The sequence below is a fragment of the Eucalyptus grandis genome, chromosome 8 (genome assembly GCF_016545825.1).
Source record: "Eucalyptus grandis isolate ANBG69807.140 chromosome 8, ASM1654582v1, whole genome shotgun sequence".
NCBI lineage: Eukaryota > Viridiplantae > Streptophyta > Magnoliopsida > Myrtales > Myrtaceae > Eucalyptus > Eucalyptus grandis.
Window position 1 is genome coordinate 46,327,322 of NC_052619.1, and position 19,206 is coordinate 46,346,527.

Genomic DNA, 19,206 nt, shown 5'->3' on the forward strand with positions numbered 1-19,206 from the left:
TCTAATCGAATAATGCAAATTTTGATAATAAATGTTTAAAAATATATATATTTTTATGTATATATAGATTCTACTTAAAAATATGTATAAGATTATATGCTTAAATTTGATTGTTTATGATGAGGTCTCGAAAAGAATCGACCCATCTCATATTTGACTTACATTTAACAAACATTAATAAATGAAAAGATCAAATTCATATTTGGCTCATATTTTACAAATAAATCATTGAATTCATAATTGAGAAATAATCACAAGGCCTCGGATGTTTAGTGGATCATCCATCCAAACTCCTTGTGGGGTTTATGTTGGGTAAAAACTGATTGCCCAATTTTATTGATACCGGGATGAGTCTACCCGACCACTTTCTTGGCCCAATCACGTTGGCCATTCCATGGCCTTCCAGTCAAGGATCCCGAGGCCCACTTTCGGTCCATCTCGTATCTGTTAGTTAATCCTAACTACAACCCACGGCCTATTACATGTTGTTGGACCTAAGAAAGAAAAGTGCCCTTTAAAAACGAAAATCCATCCGTGAATCTTGGCTCGTCGGATTTATTCATAGGCGGGTCATACTAAACCAAAAGAAATGGGCAACCGGTCCGTCCGATTAGAATGCATGAGGAAGACAATACTCACAGATACTAAAGTTTCTAATGGTGAAAATTATTCATTGTAATTCCTCAATTAGTGCTTTTCATTTTGATGGGGGCTTTTGCACATAAAATCTATTGAAGAAGATACATGTTTTTGGGCTTTTGTCAGATTCCATTAGGGGAGGCCCAAACCAACGTGTTGGTCATTTTTTCAGGCCATGCATGGTGGGCAAAGGCTATCGCCCAAGTGCATCCAAGTGATGGACGAGTACTTTGGGGCACGAAGAATTAGGAGTAGTACTCATTGATATTATATGTCAAAAACCAAAGTCTTACTCAGTTTTTCCAGAATGTTTACTATTTTATGTTTGGATTTAATATCACCACACATAATTTTTTTGCGTCGAATTTGTCATTATCTACATTAAATCCATTTTGCAACCATCTACCACATGTGTTGACATACATGCATTGTAGTAACGGAGGGTCAATTTGGGCCGGGGGTACCAATTTGAAATTTTTGTGAGGCGGAAATTAGTCATAAATGTGTCATGAGGGACCGGTTTTGGGTCTTTAATGATATTAATCCTCTCTATTAATCAGAGGATAAACCTACTAATTCCATATAAGCTGTAGACAGAATTTCATTGATGTATATATTTATTTTGTTATAATTTTCTGCACATGTTTTATCTCTTGCGAAAAAGTCACGTCGATATCAACATTCAGAATCATAAATATAGTCGTATCCAGGCAATGGACAAGCATCATACTAGTTTTCTATAAAAGTTAGTACCTTTAACTTGTTGTTAAGCTACATAATGAAATAGTTTGTAATTTAAAACTATGTAGTAACTTAAAAGTATTGGTTACTTACCAAAGCATTACTGTTAATTAAGTTTTCAATCAAAATTTTGTTGGCAACAGAATTTGACAATTGACAATGTCTGTCAACTTTTACCAACACCGAACGGCGTTCAATTTTACACAATGGGACAATGGAATCGTCCCTATGTAATTTGTTTAGGAAAACTACAAGAACCATTAATTTGACTCCGGACAGATGGAAATAATTACTTGTTCATTAGAGTCAAATTTTGTATTAAATACTTATCTCAGGTTTTTTTTTTTTCATCTAGAATGTCTACCCAAGTTGGTTTCTTTGTTCTTGCAGGACTTCATAAAACTGAACTTCATTAACTTCAGTGGATGCCAATCACTGGTTTGTATGCCGGACCTCGATTGTTTTCCAAACCTCGAGATATTGGATCTCTATGAGTGCAAAAACTTGGAGTGTGCCCACAAATCAGTTTCATATCACAATAAGTTACAATTTTTGAATTTAGGGGGTGCTCAAAACTCCATCATCTCCCTGATATGCTCGAGGCCAAGAATCTTCAACTTCTCAATCTTAGAGATTGCTCAAATTTGCAAAGACTCCCTGATTTTTCGGATAAAATGAAAGGCTTGCGAGGACTTAATTTACGAGGGACTTCAATTGAGGGACTTCCTGCATCCATAGAAAATCTTATCTCTTTGGGGGAAATGGATTTAGATGACTGCAAGAAATTGGCAATCCTTCCGTCTAGCATTTACAGGTTGCCAAATCTTGAATTCCTGACGCTTTGTGGCTGCTCAAAACTAGTCAAGTTTCCAAAGAGGAAGGGGAATTCGAGCGTTCCCCATACGAAAATGGGATTTCCTAAGTTACGTTGGCTAAACCTTTGTAAATGCAATTTATCGGAAATAGAATTCCTGGAGAATCCTTCCTGTTTTCCCTCCTTAAACTATTTGTATTTGGAGGGAAACAATTTTACTAACCTTCCTACACGTGAGCAACAATATAAGTTGCCTCATTTACCAGTTTCGTATCATCAAAGAATACAAGAGATCCTCGACATTCCAGGGCAATTTCAACGTCAATGGGCAATTGGCTACGAATCTCTGAGTGAAAAGCCCTCAAACATATGTAACTGTGACGATGCTGACCTATGTTCATGTCATGAAGTGGTCCATGAAGTGTTGGCCTTTAATCATATGTTGAAGAGTGAGGTTAGACTCTCCCTCTCTCTTTGATTGATATGGGGCCGTGTACATGTTGGCTGCGCCAAGTGTTTGTATACTGTGGAAGGCCGAAAATCCTGAATCGGTGGGCTAATTAACAAAAGAAAACATTTTGAAAGTGATTCTGCATGTACATGTGGTGGAAGTGGCTATAAGGCAACGTAACTAATATTCTCTCTATCTATAGAACTCTAGCTCTCTGTGTTATTGCAAGGATCACCCAATGAAAAACTTCAACAACATATGTGCATCCAGTTACAAAATCTTCAATATTTCATATCCCCTTTCCACCAATTAAGTGCAAAAAAATCTTTGTAATACTATTGCTAACTATGGCTAAACTATAAGACTACCCACTAAACTCATTGAAACTCCTCTTTTTAGGTGCCAATTTCGAAAAACTATCTAACAATGTGCATTATGACAGGTTTTTCATGAGCTTTATGGTTGCCGAGAAGTTGTTATGCCTGGGGGAGAAATGCCAGAATGGTTGCTCCCTAATAATGATGGTCATATTTCTTTCATGGCTTCAAAGGACTTGCTTGAGAAATTCTTAGGAATAGCTTTCTGTGTCGTAACCCAAGCAAAATGTGGAATAAAGTATGCAAAGTTGAATATTGCCTCAGATTCTGATGCCGGAAATCCTTCTTTTCTGACCAAGCCATACCTACTGAATTTCGATAATGTGTTGCTTCAGTGTTACGAACCAAGGCTACTGTGGGGTAGATACTCTATTGGTCCAAATGACTGGCATCGTTTCATGTTAACCGTTACAGCATCGGATAATCAAATTGTGAAAATATGTGGATTCCGACTAATATGCAAGCCATTAGAGAATGATTTGGAGATTTTTCTTCAACATAATCAGTCCCTGGATCCAGCTTTACTGTACGAGGTTCAACATGAAGATAATCAGACGAGCATGGTGGAAGAAAGTTCAAGTGAAACAAAAGATTTTCTAGATAATAAAACTAGTAGAGAGAAAAATAGTTCAAGTGATTTAATACTCGAAGGATCCAACGTGACTGACATCTCAATCCAGGTCTCTCCCTCCCCCTCCCCACCTTCTCTCCATCCCCACCCCCCCCCCCCAAAGCAAAAAATCGGCGCTCTCTCTGTGCATGGTTGTGTCTGTGCGTAGGTGAGCGAGAAACATGCAGTCTATGTTTAGTGCTTTGTGTTTCATAATGCAAAAGCTGAAAATGCTAGATAAACAAATTAATCAAGGGTGATTATGCACCTTATATGTTATATAATGAAAGCAAGGATCAATGCATCTAATTATTATAGAACACTAGCTTAGGTTGAATTACAATGAACATGCTCAAATCAAGCCCTAGGTGGTTCACCCCCGAAAAATTTGGTCGCGACATTGGGTTCTTCTAACTATTTTCTCATTTAGCAGAAATGTCGCTATTCCCGGAGTGGTGCTTATCGGCGAAATATTGTCCCTGGAGGAGAGATGCCAGAGGAGTTTGTGCCTGTTGAAGACGGTACCATATCTTTCATGGCTTCACAAGACTTGTATGACAAGTTCCTAGGATTGGCTCTTTGTGTTGTTTTCAGTGTAGAAGATGGAAAAAAGGAGATATCTTTTGACATCGTGCCACACATTAACGACGAAAGGCGGAATGTGCTATCGGGAACTCTCGGGTCATTTGATTTGGATCACACGTGGATTCAATACCTCAAACCAAATGCGTTGTGGGGATTATTGGAGGGAGGAGTTGACTTTGGTCAATTTGACGAGATATATTTACGATTTAGCCTTAATCTTAGAGTATCTGGTGGAACCCTAAAAATGTTGGGATATATGATAAGATGCGGGCGAGTAGAGGATGATTTGAAGGCTGTGCTTGAAGACAATAAATCAGTGAATCCAGCTTCACTCTATGAGGAGGATTCTGATGAACCAGAAGACGGCTTCGATTGGTGGACAGATTCTACAAGAGAATTCCTTCACAAATGTCACATCCATAGACGGGAACTGGTCTAGTTTTGTTGGATAGCTTGGTCACGACTTCTGAGGGAGCTGCTTCCATTTTATTATTATCGCCATGTCTTTAGAAGGGAACTACTTCTTTCTTATGATCATTATGGGGTGTTTAACGTATGAACTTTTTATTATTATGCCAGCTTCATTTGATTTAAACTCAAGTGCAAGTTCATGGCAAGTGTTTGTTGATCATGGTCTCCTTGATAAATGTCATGTTCTGCACGGAAGGCTTAGTTACATGTCGTTTACATATCATTTACTGATTTCACAGCAAGTTTTCGTTTTTGGACTAGTCTGATTGCTATCTTGTGTTAATTCTCGAGTGTCTTATCATGTCCATGTTGATTCTCAAGTTTCAACAATAGTTTGAAGCAGCTAAAGTCTTGTACATTCAAAGACAACTTCCCACAGATTCATCAACTTTAGCTGAATCAGGGATGTCATACACGAATCTCTCTAGTGATTGATGATTAATGAGGCAGAGAGCGAGGGTGACAGAGTCCCCTGGACTGCTTTTTCAGTCCAAAATTAAAGTAGGTAAGAATGAGCAAAATCATCCATTACTTTGACTGATGGCTTAGCCATAGAGCGAGAGTTTAAAGCTTCCAAAGCCAGTGACAACTGCGGGAACAAGATAATCTCCTGCAGTCAGTGCTTGTCCCTTCTCTCTTTCATCTGAAGAAAATCCCCTCTGTATCGTCGACTGGGTGTCCGATTTTGTCAACTAAATCCATTGTACAATACACAGATTTAATTGTTTGACAACTAGTTTTCTGAAATTAGTTTCACCGTTTTTCTATTATATGAGATGTCCTGGTCAATTTAGATGGATAATTTTATTCCACTGTCACACCATTTCGTGTAAAATTTTCTGAGAGTATCGCTACTGTCCATCGGTGTAATGCCGGAATAAAATCGGCGTGCTGTTGTTGGGTCTTGTTAGCTGTTATGGATGAGAATTGTTCAAACTTTGTTTGGAAGGTGAGTTTATTTTTAATCTCACCCTATTGGTAGGTTCTGTTCGTTTCTCTTCTCAAACCTATAAAGTTGTTAGTCTTTATATTGTGATCTAGTCGATTCCTCTGTTGTTACTAAACAAATTGCATGAAATAGGTGCACTAGTCTTGTGTCGTAACTGGAGGCTTCTTTGAGCTGAAAGGTTTTGAGCTTGTAGCAGGTCGCTCGCCTGTTTTTGTATCACGTTATCTTAAAGCTCTATAGCCTCCCACTTTCTTTAACATTATTTAGACACAGTACTTTACATGGTTTCGCTGCGAAGTGTCTCAATTTACAACAAACAGTTTTAAGCAACTAAAATCTTGTACATGGAAGGACAACTTCCTACAGCTGAAACAGCGATGTCATGCACCGATCTATCTAGTCAATATAGTCGTCAATGATTGATTGGCAGAGAGCAAGGGTGATAAAGAATCAATTGGACCGCTTTGTTCGGTCCAAAATTCCACTGAGGTAAGAATGGACAAGATCATACATAAATTTGAATGATGGCTTAGTCATAGAATGAGAGTTTAGGGCTTCCAAAGCCATTGACATCTGAGTGAACGAGATTTTCTCCTACAGCCAGTGCTTGTCCCATCTTTCTTTCGTCTGTAAAAACCCCCGTTACATCGACCAGGTTTTTATGATTCTGCCCAACTGAATCTAGCTTTAAACCACCCCTCCTCCCCAGAAAGAAGCAAGCCCATCGTTGAATTCAGGATTCAAAAAAGTAGCACTTACGCTCCATTTCACATTCCTCATCATTAAAGTACACTTCGTAATCAACATAACCTTTTTCCATCACCAAGTTCAATTTCATCAGGAACATTATCGATGGAAATGGAACCTTCAATTTTTTGTCAGAGCTGAATAACTAACATATATTCATTTTCAACAAATTATCTGCACTCGCTATTCGTGCAAACATCCTGAAATTGCTTATCGATGGCATATTGTGTTCTGAGGGGGGTTTCAGGGTCAAAAGAGTTATATTCCTCTTAAGGTTTACTTTTCCACCTTACCCAATTGGCGAACGTACCCTTCAAAGAAAGAGTTCATACTTTCACTTATTTACATGGTAGATGACGCTACGAACCCCTGGAGTGCCTTAACTTTGGCCAAAGGGACACTTAAGTGCCATAACTTACGAAATGTATATTTAAGTGCCAAAATCGGAGTAAAAATGATCACTTGAGTGCTAATCCGGTCAAAATCCGGCCAAAATGTCGACGTGGCACTTTTCCGGCGAACCGAGCTCAAAACGACGCCGTTTTGCACGCTGACGTGGCCAAAACGGCGTTGTTTTGGGTGGCGTAAAAAAAAAATAAAATAAAATAATTAATTAAATTAAATTTATTTAAAATATTTAAAAATGATAATTTTAAAATTAAATTTAATTAAAATATTTTAAATTAAATTTAGTTGAAATATTAAAAAATTTATAAAAAAAAAAAAGGAAAGGGGGAGGCGGTGAGGAGCCGCTGCCGCCCGCCGGGAAGGGCCGACGACAGCGGGGGAGGGTCGGCGGGGTCGCGGGCCTAGCGGGCGGCAACCCCGGCCCTAGGGGGAGGGCTCGCGAGCCCTGCCCCCCCATTGGGGCGAGGGTCGCAGCCCTCACCTAGATCCGGCGAGGGTCGGCGGTCCTCGCTCGGCCAGCCAAGGCCGCGCCCGCGGGGGTTGCCCCGGTGGGCGGCGGCCCTTGGCCCCCGGGCGAGGGCGGCCGACCCTCCCGGTGTGGCGAGGGCTCGCGGCCCTCGCCCAGATCCGGGTCGGTAGCCCTCGCCCGGCCAGCCAAGGGCCGCCGCCCGCCGGGGTCGCCCCAACGGGCGGCGGCCCTTGGCCTTGCCGGGCGAGGGCCGCCGACCCTGCCGCCGGTCGCCCGGGGTCACGGGCCCGGCCGTGGCCCGCGACCCCGGCCGACCCTCCCCACGATCGCCGACCCTTCCCGGCGGCGGGGGCGGCGGTGGCGGCGGGCGAGGGCTAATCCCCTCCCGCCTCCCCCACCTTTCGTGTTTTTTTTTTTTTTAAAATTTAAAATTTTAATTTTTTAATATTTCAACTAAATTTAGTTTTAAAATTATTATTTTTAAATATTTTAAGTAAATTTAGTTTTAAAATTAATTTAGTTTTAAAATTAATTTAATTAATTTTTTTTTTTTTACCACGTTAGCCCAAAACGACGCTGTTTTGGTTATGTCAGCGTGCAAAATGACGACTTTTTGGGCGCGCTTCGCCAGAAAAATACCACGTTGGTGTTTTGGCTAGACTTTGGCCGGAGTGGCACTCAAGTGATCCGTTTTTCTTCGAATGTGGCACTTAAGTGTACCTTTCGTAAGTTATGGCACTTAAGGTAGCGCATGGTAACGCTCCTGTTTCTCCCAATTTCTGTTCTTTTGTTCCCCGGAACAAAAAAAGAACAGAAACCTGTTTGGTAAAACATTTGTTCCCGGGAACAATTTCTCAATTTTTTGTTCCCGTTTTGTTCTCGAACAGTTTTGAGAAGCAAAAAAAAAAAGTTGCTTCTTGTTCCGGGAACAATTTCTAGAAGTAAGCTGATTTTCTTTTTAATTTTATTTTCTTACCGCAACCACCGTCAACCGCCGGAACCACCGCCGGCCGCCGCCGGTCGCCGGCCGCCAGCGATCGGCGGTCGTCGGCGGCCGATGGGCTTCCGGCAGCAGTCGGCGGTGACGGTCGGCGGCCAACGGTTGTGCGGTGGCGGCGGCTAGCGGGCCGGTGGTGGCGGCGGCGGCGCCGATCCGTCGGCAAAAATAAAAATGAATAAATACAAAAAAGAAATTGTTGCGTTACCAAACGCATTTCTATTATTTTTCTATTCCAGGAGTAGAAATTTTGTATCGTTACCAAACGGGTTCTTTTACTTAGAAATTGTTCCCTAGAGCAGAAATAGAAAAGAACTATTTCTGAAAAAAAAAAAAAACTCTTTCCGGGAACAGAAGCGTTGTCATGCGCAGCAGCCTAAGTGTCCCTTTGGCCAAAATTATGGCACTTGAAGCGTTCTTTTGCCCATGGTAGATATTCCCATCCAAAACCGTCTTTCACATAAATTGGAACCCAATGATGTCGCTTATTATATAAGTAGCCCCACCATTCATTTTCACGAAGATCATCACTCAAACATATATCCGCAAGCTATTTCAGATTCCTCAACGGTTGAGGATCATAGGCAATTGTATGTAAAATCACCTTGACTTGTTGAATTTGAGAATATCAACCTAATTTTCTAGCATCTCTTTTCATGGTATGCCATAAGCCCCATGGATACTTAGAATCGCTCGACGCACGCTCAACGCACGCTCAACTGCATTTTGAATTGTCTCGTCCTGGTCGGTCATGATAGTGAATGGTGCTCGTCCTCCCATCAAAGAAAGCCAAGCCTCAACTTCTTGCCTTTTCAATCTTTCTCACCAAAGGTAAGAGTTTCATACCCTCCTACCTCAACAACATACAAGTTAAAATACCATTTCTTCCCTGGTTTTATCATATTCTCTTCCACAATTTGATTTCCTTTTGGTTCATCACCTGTAGCATCTGTTTCACATTCTTTGTCATTAGATAGAGTGCTACCATTTGCTAAAATTATGGAAAACAAAAATGTCAGTAGCACAATTATTAGAAATGCTGACATGTTGATGATTTTGACAGGTCATTTTTCTAAATAAGAATATGATGCAATAGTAGTTTATTGGTATGATCGTAAACCAACGCCATAGTGATCTATTAATAACAACTCGTGCCATCTGCAGATCAAGGTCCTTCAACCATGTCTCTATATAATCAAACAATTATTGATTGGTGGGTGGATGGAGACAAAATAGGTACGACCCATCTCAGGCAAGCGCAAATCAGATACATAGAGCTAATAGAAATCATAAGAAACAACACAAGATGACAACACTTAATACTAATTCAATCAAAATCACACTCTGAAATCTTGAACGCCAAATGTCACAATTCAAAAACAAAGTGAAACAGAAAGAAAAAAAGAAAACAAAAAGAAGGACAATTCGAATCTAATTCCCTGGCTTCAAAAAAAAAAAATTGGGTAAAGGTAACTGGCTTCAAAAATTTGTGTATCCACATATCAATAACTCTTATCCATTTTTTTTCTTTTCAATTTACTCCATCTATCGTATGTATGGGCAGATATATTGCTACACGGAAAGCCATGTTAGCACAACATCTATGCGTTTTTCCAAAATCGTCATTAATGTGAAATAAATAAATACTAATATTAAAGAAAATAAACGAGCCCACAGAAAAAAAAGGGGGACTTGGACTCCATTGATGGAAAATGGAGGCTCGGGAGCCTAGACAGAGAAGGTTGAGTTGGGCTGTGGGGCGGCACCATCCGGCGACCTTCGCAGGTACATATTTACTAGCCCTCATACAGTGACCGGCAAGTGAGAAATGTCAAGGATTAATACGTTGCCACGAAAGAGACTTTTATCTGTAGTTCTATCGTTGCTCTGTCCCTCAAATGAATGACTTAAGGTATTTATAATAAGAGACGTGAAATGGTTGTTAAATAGGATCTTACCATGTGGCGATCCACTTGATTGAATCAATGGACAGTGTATTTCACATGTCAAGAGGACGCTAGCTACGATTAGATGGCTTGTATCATCCAACTGTAAATTGATAAGAGTACGAAAGCATCTGTATGGTGTCGCTCGCAAAAGTTAGGCTTGGATTAAGTTGATTAGTAGGATAAGAGAAGAGAGACAGCAAAGTGAAATTCGATTATTAAGAGCACGTTTGGATAGCCTTTCACCCTTTTCATATCGATGAGTCTAGATCATCAACGCTAAACTTGGAAGTTGGGGACTCCAGTTCTTCGAGCAAAGCCTTGGAATGGATTTGGTTAATTCGAGGATGGGAAGATTAGGGATGGTGAATTCACCGCCATCATCGCCTTGCTTTCGAACATTCAGCTACACATAAAAGAAGCGACTTAATCCAAGGCTCCAAGCTTACACGGATTTTGGCATTTATGCATGCTTAGGCCTAAGAAGGAAAATCCATGCAACCCTCAAACATGGATTAAAGAAAGAATTCTCAGGCATCATAACTTCTTGCCAGAAATCTGTAAAGCTTATTAATAGAGCACAATCACCATATGCAGGATGACATATTTCTAGACAATCAGCTATAAATGGCTTATTATGTTTCAAATAACAACTTTCAGTTCCCCGCCACATAAAGAATCACAAAAGTGACTTTGATTATTCTCCCTTTCAACATCTCCACCACAAATTTCCGGGTGCAAATCAATAGAGATCACAAAATTGAAATAGACCTTCCTCGAGATTTTGAATCATTACACTGTTTACTCTTTCTTTGTAGAAAACCGCCTTCTCTGAATTTACCGTGTCGTTGGCGACTTGTCGAGTAGGCCGAGTTCTCCTTTACGAAATGTTCGAAAATGAACACGTCACTCAAAGATGATGATGTGTGAGCTTAAAGACCGATGATTTTTCCCATACCTATTTCTTCGTAACGGACTTATAACTTCCTTTATTATGCTTGAGGATGATAAGCTTATGTCAATTCAATCGACAAATATTTGGAAGGAAACTATGACAAGATTCCAAATATTCGCCAAAGCCAAGACTTTTGTCGTTCCTGCGGGTCCCTCCTCAAACATCGGCATCTAAATTCAAGAAACAGGACCGCATCTAAAAGAGGCGGTCACTTTGCTGCAGAGCAAGCTACTGGAGAACTAATTAACTTCAGTAATGCATGAGAGACACGGGAACGGATCAATTACAGTGTAGTCTATACCAGTCTGTGAGGGCTTTCTTGCCTTCTAGGGAACTCAGCCACGTCCCGAAGGTCTGTCTCCCTAGCTATATAGCAAGGGTACAAGAAATGAATGTTTCCTGTCTTCCTTTACTACTCTTGCCACACAATCCTGTAGATGCAGCCAAACATGTATACACGTATGTTTAAGCAGTGAAAAATGAGTACATGAGCGGCTGCTCAAACATAGAAGCTGATGGAAGGCCTAATCACCCGCCATCTAAATCAACACCAAGATCTCTATGTATTAGCTTAGGTCATCAGTGGGGAGTGACCTTGCTAATCTGTCGGGCAATACAAATGAAAGGATCACACCAAAGAATTGTAAAACTATTTATTTTATAATGATTAGGTCTGAACTCAATTGACTGGAGTAGTTTTCCTCTTCAGCACTAGGTCATCCATCGAATAAATATTCTGCTATTAACTGGTACATATATGATGGATTTTGTCTTTCTCTGAAAACATAAAAAAACAAAATGAAATTCAAAGGATGATACCATTGAATATTAATTGAGTGTACAATTCAGCAATGTCACTATCACAATTGCCCGACCTAGTAAAAAAATTATGCAATGTCCACAAAGTGAAAAAATAGTAAATCCATTCTAAAAGATTATATGAAATCTCCAAGGTTCCAAGTCAATTGCAAATCTGTCAAAGAGATGAGAACAAGTTTGAAGTCTTTGTATTATCGACTATAGCTTTTGTCACAATTGCCATAACCTTCTACATAATGCACCCGTAACTAATTTCATTTTCAAACTAACATTTACATATAAGAGACAATTCTGGCGAGATAGGCTTGTTAGAGATAGTCACGTATCTGTGAGATTCTAGTGAAGACCCATGATCGATTTTGTTATGTGCATCGAATAATTTATAACTTTTGGGCAAATATAAAAAAAGTCATTTTTCAGTTTTTTGTGAATCATAAAACGAACAATTCAACTCGAAATGGAATGGAAAATTAACTCTTCGTCGTTTCTGGAAAAAAAATTGAAGAGGAAAAAGCATCACGTTCCATCTTCCAATGTCGTCGTCGTCGTCTCCTTCTTCTTCCGAAGCAAGATGACCGTTCGACGTCTTCCTCCGCTTCAGAGGCGAGGATGTCCGCCCCGGCTTCCTCCCTTCACGGCAGCATCGACGTCCGCATCAACGGCGAGGGCTCGAGGCGCGAGATCCCGCCGGGCGGTCACGAAGGCCGTCGAGGAGTTGCGGATCGCCGTGCTCATCTTGTCTGAGGACCGCGCTTCGTCTCGGTGGTGATTTGATGAGCTCGGTGAAGGAAGGTGATGGAGTGGAAGAAGCTCAAGGGGACAGCTGGTGTTGCCCCTGTTCTACGGAGTGGAGTCGGGGGAGATTCGATGGCAGAGAGAGAGAGAGAGGGGGTTATGGCAAGGCATTGGCCAGTCACCGATTTGTGCGATTGGCATTATTATGACCATGGGTAATCACGGTATTCCTGTTCGACCCTATAAAAGAATATTGAATTCACTAATCTGTTGATACTTGATGGGATCGATTAGTGCGTTAAGAGTCATGTTTCGGAATGTTACAGATTGATTGTTTTCTTCATGTCGGTTTTTATTTAGTGCAAGGGATCGTATATTGCCATTTATTTCCACTCCCTTTGCTACTTTGTTTTGGTGTAGGTTGCTGGGTAGAGAATGTAAGATCGTTGTTAAGTACAGGCTTGGATGAGGTTCAAATGATAGGAATATGGGGAGCGGGAGGTATAGGGAAGAGCACTATCGCTAAAGCTATCTATAACAGTGTCACTAGTCAGTTTGGTGGGTGTGGCTTTCTTGCAAATGTTAGAGAAACTTCCATTAAACCTGGTGACCTGGTTCATTTGCAGAAAACACTCTTATCCGAGATACTGTGGAAAGAAAATTTAGTGGTCTTCAGTGTGGATGGAGGCTTTAACCTGATACGAAATGGACTTTGCTGCAAGCAGATTCTGCTTGTGCCTGATGATGTGGATCATGGGGACCAGTTGAATGTATTAGCCAGAGAATGTGAATGGTTTGGAAAAGGGAGCATGATCATTATTATGACAAGAGATAAACATGTATAGACTTCTCACGGGATAGATCGGGTATATGAAGTTAAAGCATTGATCAAGGTGAAGCTTTTGAAAGTTTTAGTTCATATGCTTTTCCAAGATTGAAGGAAAAAAAAAAGAATAAGCAAGGAGATATCATAGATAATATTCTGGGCTATGCTAATGGCCTTCCTTTAGCAATTGTGTTGTCAGGTCCATTTTTATGTGGTAGGAGCAAAAGGGAATGGGACACTATGTTGGGTTAACTTGCTGAAATTCCTAATAAACATACAGACAGTGTTCTGAAGATAAGTTTTGATGCATTGGAGGACAACGACAAGGACATTTTTCTTGAGATTGCTTGCTTCTTTAAGGGGAGGAATAGTGATTATGTAACCAGAGTTCTTGATAGTTGTGGTTTAAAGACATTAATTTGGATTCAAAGTTTAATAGATAGATCTTTACCAACCGTTGAGAATCAGAGAACAATGCAAAAGCATGACTTGATTCAGCTGATGTAGGATATTGTGAAACAAGGGTGTCCAGATGACCCTGGCAAATAGAGTAGATTATGGTGCTACGATGATGTTTCTGAAGTGTTGTCGGAGGATACAAAGAGTGTTTCTCATGAAACCATTGATAATCTTATCTTCTTTAATTTACACACTATTACCTAATTCGGGTTGGGTAATGATGATTATTTTCTTTTCCTTGATAGATAACCAATGTTGTTAAAGGCGTAGTGCTGGACTTGCCAACACAGGAAGAGCTAGACATCAATCCCAGTGCTTTCACACATATGAGGAGACTCATAGTGCTCCTAGTTCTGAATGCACAGGTCAGTGGAGGTCCCATATGTCTTCCCAACGACTTAAGGTGGCTTGAATGGAATATCCTTTATCAACTCTGAAGTTTAGTTCTGGTCCAAAGATACTTGTTTGGTTCGATGTGCATAACAGCTGGATTAAATAATTAGGAGACAACTTAAAGGTATGTCCTACATGTTCATAGTAATTATGACATGAGCATTCTCTTTGTTTAATTTGATAAAAGCATGTTATTTTTAATTTGCTGCTGCTGTATAGAAATTTGAAGTTCCTGAATTTCAACTGCTGTAAGTCGTTGATTAAAGTTCGAAACTTCTCAGAGGTGCCAAATTTGGAGACATTGAACTTAAGTAGGTGCTTAAAACTCAAGGAGCTTTCAAGCAAACTGAAGCTGAATAAACAGTTGATGTAATTGGCTGCTCTTAGCTGATGAGTTTCCTGATATTAAGGGCATGGAGAGCTTAACAAAACTTTATTTATCTCAGACCTCTATAAAATAACTTCCTGCATTAATTGAAAACCTAATCTCTATTAAGTTTTTGCTTTTGATTTCATGCAAAAGTCTTATCAGTCCTCCTATTAACATTTACAAGATGCAATGTCTAGAGGACCTTTCTCTTGATGGTTGTTCATTATTTGGCTTGTTTCCAAAGAGCAGTGAGAAATCCAATCTCCCTAATGGTAGACTTGGATTTCCAAATCTGGTCTCCTTATGGGTGCAATCTGTCAAAGGCAGAATTCCTTCAGAGTCTCACCTGCTTCTCTTCCGTAAATATTTTGCATCTCTTAGGAAATAACTTTGTAAGACTTCCTGCATGCATTTGCAAGTTTGAGGAGTTGATGGTTCTTAAAAAATTAGATGATTGCAAGCAGCTATAGGAGATCCTAGAGCTCCCACCAAATATTTGCAGCCTAGAAGCAAATGGCTGCAATGAACTGTCCAGATTTCCAAAGTTGCCTATTCAGTGCATTCAATACTCCATGTCAGTGTATGTTCACTTATATTCATGTCATGGATTGGTTCGCGAAGGCATTAACCTGGCTAATATTACACGTATGCATGAGCTGGTGGGATTCTGATTTAATAGATTTGCTATAGCAAGATGTTCGTGAGATGGTTCACTGCATGGATACTATACTTCCTGGAAGAGAGATAGCATGTTGGTTTATCTAAAGTCTTAAGAATGTTCTGTCTCTTTCTTGGTATCCCAAGATTTGCATGGGAGTATCCTTGGATTAGATTTATGTGTTGCCTTGTGATTGGGGGAAGGAATTGGGGCTAGCATTTCGTGTGAGGTTCAGGTATTGGTGAATCATGTTCATATTAATAATGATACAAGAACATTCTCTTCAATATAGTTTCATCACTTATGGTTTAACTATATTACATGCTGTTCATTTGATGAGCTGGATGAGATGCTAGAGATTGAGTAGAGTCTCTTTGATGTTTCATTCAAGGTATCAAAAGCAACACTAAGAAGGCGTAGGTCTCGCCTTATATGCATGCAAGCGGAGAATGATGTAAGGGTTCTATACCAACATGAATTGCCCTTGGGAAGCACCTCAAGTTGTTACAGATAATCTCGGTTATTGGAGATATTCCTGATCCATGGTAGAAAGGTCCACCTCTGGATTGCATTTAATTCGAAATATTTGATATAATGTGTAATGTAACCTGTCGCATTTGGTAAATGATTTTTTGTACTTCGCTTTCAGCAACTTTAGTAGTTGTGCTGTTTCCTGGTGAGATCATTATGACCCTCTTGTCCATTTTCTAATGTGTTTCTATGGATATGTGATGATTACATTGGCTGTCACATGAAGCAACTTCATCTAGGTTTGTGACAAAAGATGGATGGATGGGATATTTGTTGATTTGGCTAGTGCTAATTCTAAATTTTGAAATTGAACTGTAAGGGACTGATTTGCAAATGTCCAAAATTATACATGTGCCATTTCTATTATTTAGAAGCCGCAAATTCAAAATTTTGCGGCCAAATTTAGCTTTAGGCAATTGGGAGTTATCCAAATGCTGAAATGTAAATGGATAGTGAAAGAAGTTATGTAGATCTTGTTTTTGGCCTCAATGTAAGTATTGTTTGAGTCACTATGATCTTGTGCTCTAAAATTTGCTAGATTTGTATTGCTTTTTTGTGCTTCACTCCTGTGGATCTATTTTTTTTTTTTTTTTTTTTTCATATTGCTTATTGCATCACAATACGAAGTATCAGTGTCAATACACAAAGAGACTGAAGTTCTGGCTCTTTGCTCTCTCTTTCATGTTTATGTGTATATTAATCTCTTTAAGTTTCCCCCTTTTATGCTAGTTGGAATGCTTATCACACAAGATTGTAGTAGCCCTACAATTTGATGTGAAGGTTAGCTTTTCAAAGTTCTCAGATGTAGCTCTGTTTCTGCCTTTAACCAAATTAAGCTGGCTGGTGTTAATTTTACTCTTCTGCAGAGCTTTTGGGCGTTACGTCTTTGTGGAAGTTTGAACAAGCAAGCAAGCAGCTCCATATGTTTTATGCCACAGGCATCAATTGGTTAAAATTTCTCTGGTTTTTAGCAAATTCATGGTGTATACCTTCATACGCTCAAAAATAAATTCAAATTCCTTCCTATTTTCAGAATGGTATTTCGCTGTGCATCCAAGCAATTACCCTTCTATGTGCCATTTTCTTGCCTTCGTGTCTGTTTCTGTGACAGAGTATGGCTATATACCTATGTAAGAGGATATTCTATGGTTGAGTCACATTATCACAAAACTCCATTCACTGTCACTTTCTTTAACCAACAATTTACTTTATATAGTTTTCGCTGTGAAGTGTCCTCCCTTGTCTGTGCTAATTCTCAAGTTTCTAACAACAATTTTAAGCAACTAAAATATTCTACATTGAAAACTTCTATTCTTGACCCTTTAGCTGAAGCAGCAATGTCGCACACCAATCTCTCTAGTGAAATGGCTATTCTGTCTTATCTAACTGTAACTATGAGGATCTTCATTGTAGTTTACATCTAATCTCTCCTATAATTTTCTCTCTTCAACAATGCCATGGATCCAATCATATTCATTCCTATCGAAACAAAAGAGGCAGAGAGTTATGGATAATTACGGAGTATAGCCATTATCTAGCATGAAGTGAACAGCATAATCTAGGAAGAGGAGTTTTAAACGGGCCAAAAATTTCTGATCAAGTTTAGTCTTTTCTAGTCAATAATGGCTTTGGTAGCAATGAAATTTATGGTGGACACGCACAAAGCATATGCTCTTATTGTGTAGAGCGAAGAATGCCAAGTTTTGATGTTTACTCTTCAATTCATATTAGACTTTACCATGTAACTTTACTATTTGCTGGATAATTTTACATATTGGTGCCGTTGAATTCAGATCATTTTATTCGATTGATATATCTTATGGATGGAATGCAAAAATTTCTGAAAGGCTGCATTGGACTTGACTTTAGAGCATAGCTTTTTCATTTCAAGTTCTCTTTCCCACTTGAAGCATAGTCAGAAATGAGAATAGAACTTCCATACTTTAATATAGCTTCCATTTATTTATACCTGACAAAAGCAAGGCAGAAATCAATGTCATAGGTTAGGTCGACTCGGTCGATTGGTGTTGGTGTTAAGCTAGTCTAAGTCTCGACACTTCCTCTCCCAGGCAGTTAAAATTATTTTTGATAGTAGAAGATAAATGAGTTCGAAATTGGGGATTAACCATCATACAAATGCGTTCCCATCACATTGGTGGATTCAGAGAGAGGCTCCTTCCATTTAATGACCCCCTCCGAGCCCGTCCCATACTTGAGTTTGAAATTAGTTTTATTTATTTTTTATTTATTTTTCTTTTTTTTCCCCTAATATATAGTAGTTTATTCGACACTAGATTGACCTTGAATTTGTTCTATATTGCCCAAGTAGATGTATAAGGATATTCCATGTTTACACAATTCCGTGTATAAATTTTTGGCAGGATTGGTGCTGACAGTCCGTGTGATGCTGAATGTCTTGGAACTGTCATCCAAACCCATCCCTAGAAAAAACTGTCGTTTCTACTTTGCATCCAACAAAATAGTTATGAATGACTTCGCCATCTCCAGTTCCAAGTCTGAGGTTTCTTGCATTTTCAATGAAATTTTGACGTTCTCTCTCACCAAATTTAAGATTTGCATAGCCTCCCGCCTCAACAATAGGTGATAAAAGAAATTCCGGTCGAGCAGCTCTGTCATTTCAATTCAAACCTTCTTTTCACATGAGCATGTAACTTCTTTGGAGCATTTTGATCACGACCTTTCCCAGGATTCAAGTTACGGTTGTGGTCAATTAGGGAAGATGGCATTCTGTACTTTCCATCTGGACATAAAACAAGCACTAATCTTTGCTTTCACATTGCTCCTGACACAGGCCTTGGCTTAACAACATTAGCCAATCTACACATACTCTTTCCACGACGAGAACAAGCAAAAGTCAAGTATTAGATCTTACCGTCATCTCCATTTTGCGAGCTCCTCCTTGGGACACCAAGTCCCACTTGTTTAGCCTATCTTTTGCAGTACCCTTAAGAGTTCCTCTACAGAATCGAGTACCATTCCTTGCCTCGGTTTTATTACAATATCTTCGTCAATTTGATTTCCTTTTGGCTCATCTACAGCAGCTCAGCTTCTCTTTGACATTCTTCATCGTCAGATAGCGTGACACCATTCTACACTTATGGTGTTGACATGAGTTCTTCTTGTGTTTGCTAAAATAACAAAAAGCAAAAATTTTATTATGACAATTAATTAGTGATATTGGTACAATAAAGATTATGACCGGTTATTTTTCTAACTAAGAAAATGACACTATAAA

At 39.5% G+C, this 19,206-nt stretch overlaps 1 protein-coding gene and 1 long non-coding RNA gene across 2 annotated transcripts in view; both read left to right on the plus strand.

Moving 5' to 3' along the window:
- Window positions 1–4,656, plus strand: part of LOC104416669 (TMV resistance protein N-like) — a 32,828-nt gene extending 28,172 nt beyond the window's left edge. Inside the window, exons 5-6 of the mRNA XM_039300031.1 lie at window positions 3,088–3,702; window positions 4,066–4,656. Of these exons, the coding sequence (XP_039155965.1) occupies window positions 3,088–3,702; window positions 4,066–4,656 (1,206 nt within the window). The remainder of the gene's footprint in view (window positions 1–3,087; window positions 3,703–4,065) is intronic.
- A 10,605-nt stretch (window positions 4,657–15,261) lies between these two features.
- Window positions 15,262–16,985, plus strand: LOC104457310. The gene is made up of 2 exons (XR_727496.3): window positions 15,262–16,730; window positions 16,817–16,985. It is a non-coding gene; the product is annotated as an uncharacterized LOC104457310 (long non-coding RNA).
- The last annotated feature ends 2,221 nt before the right edge of the window (window positions 16,986–19,206 follow it).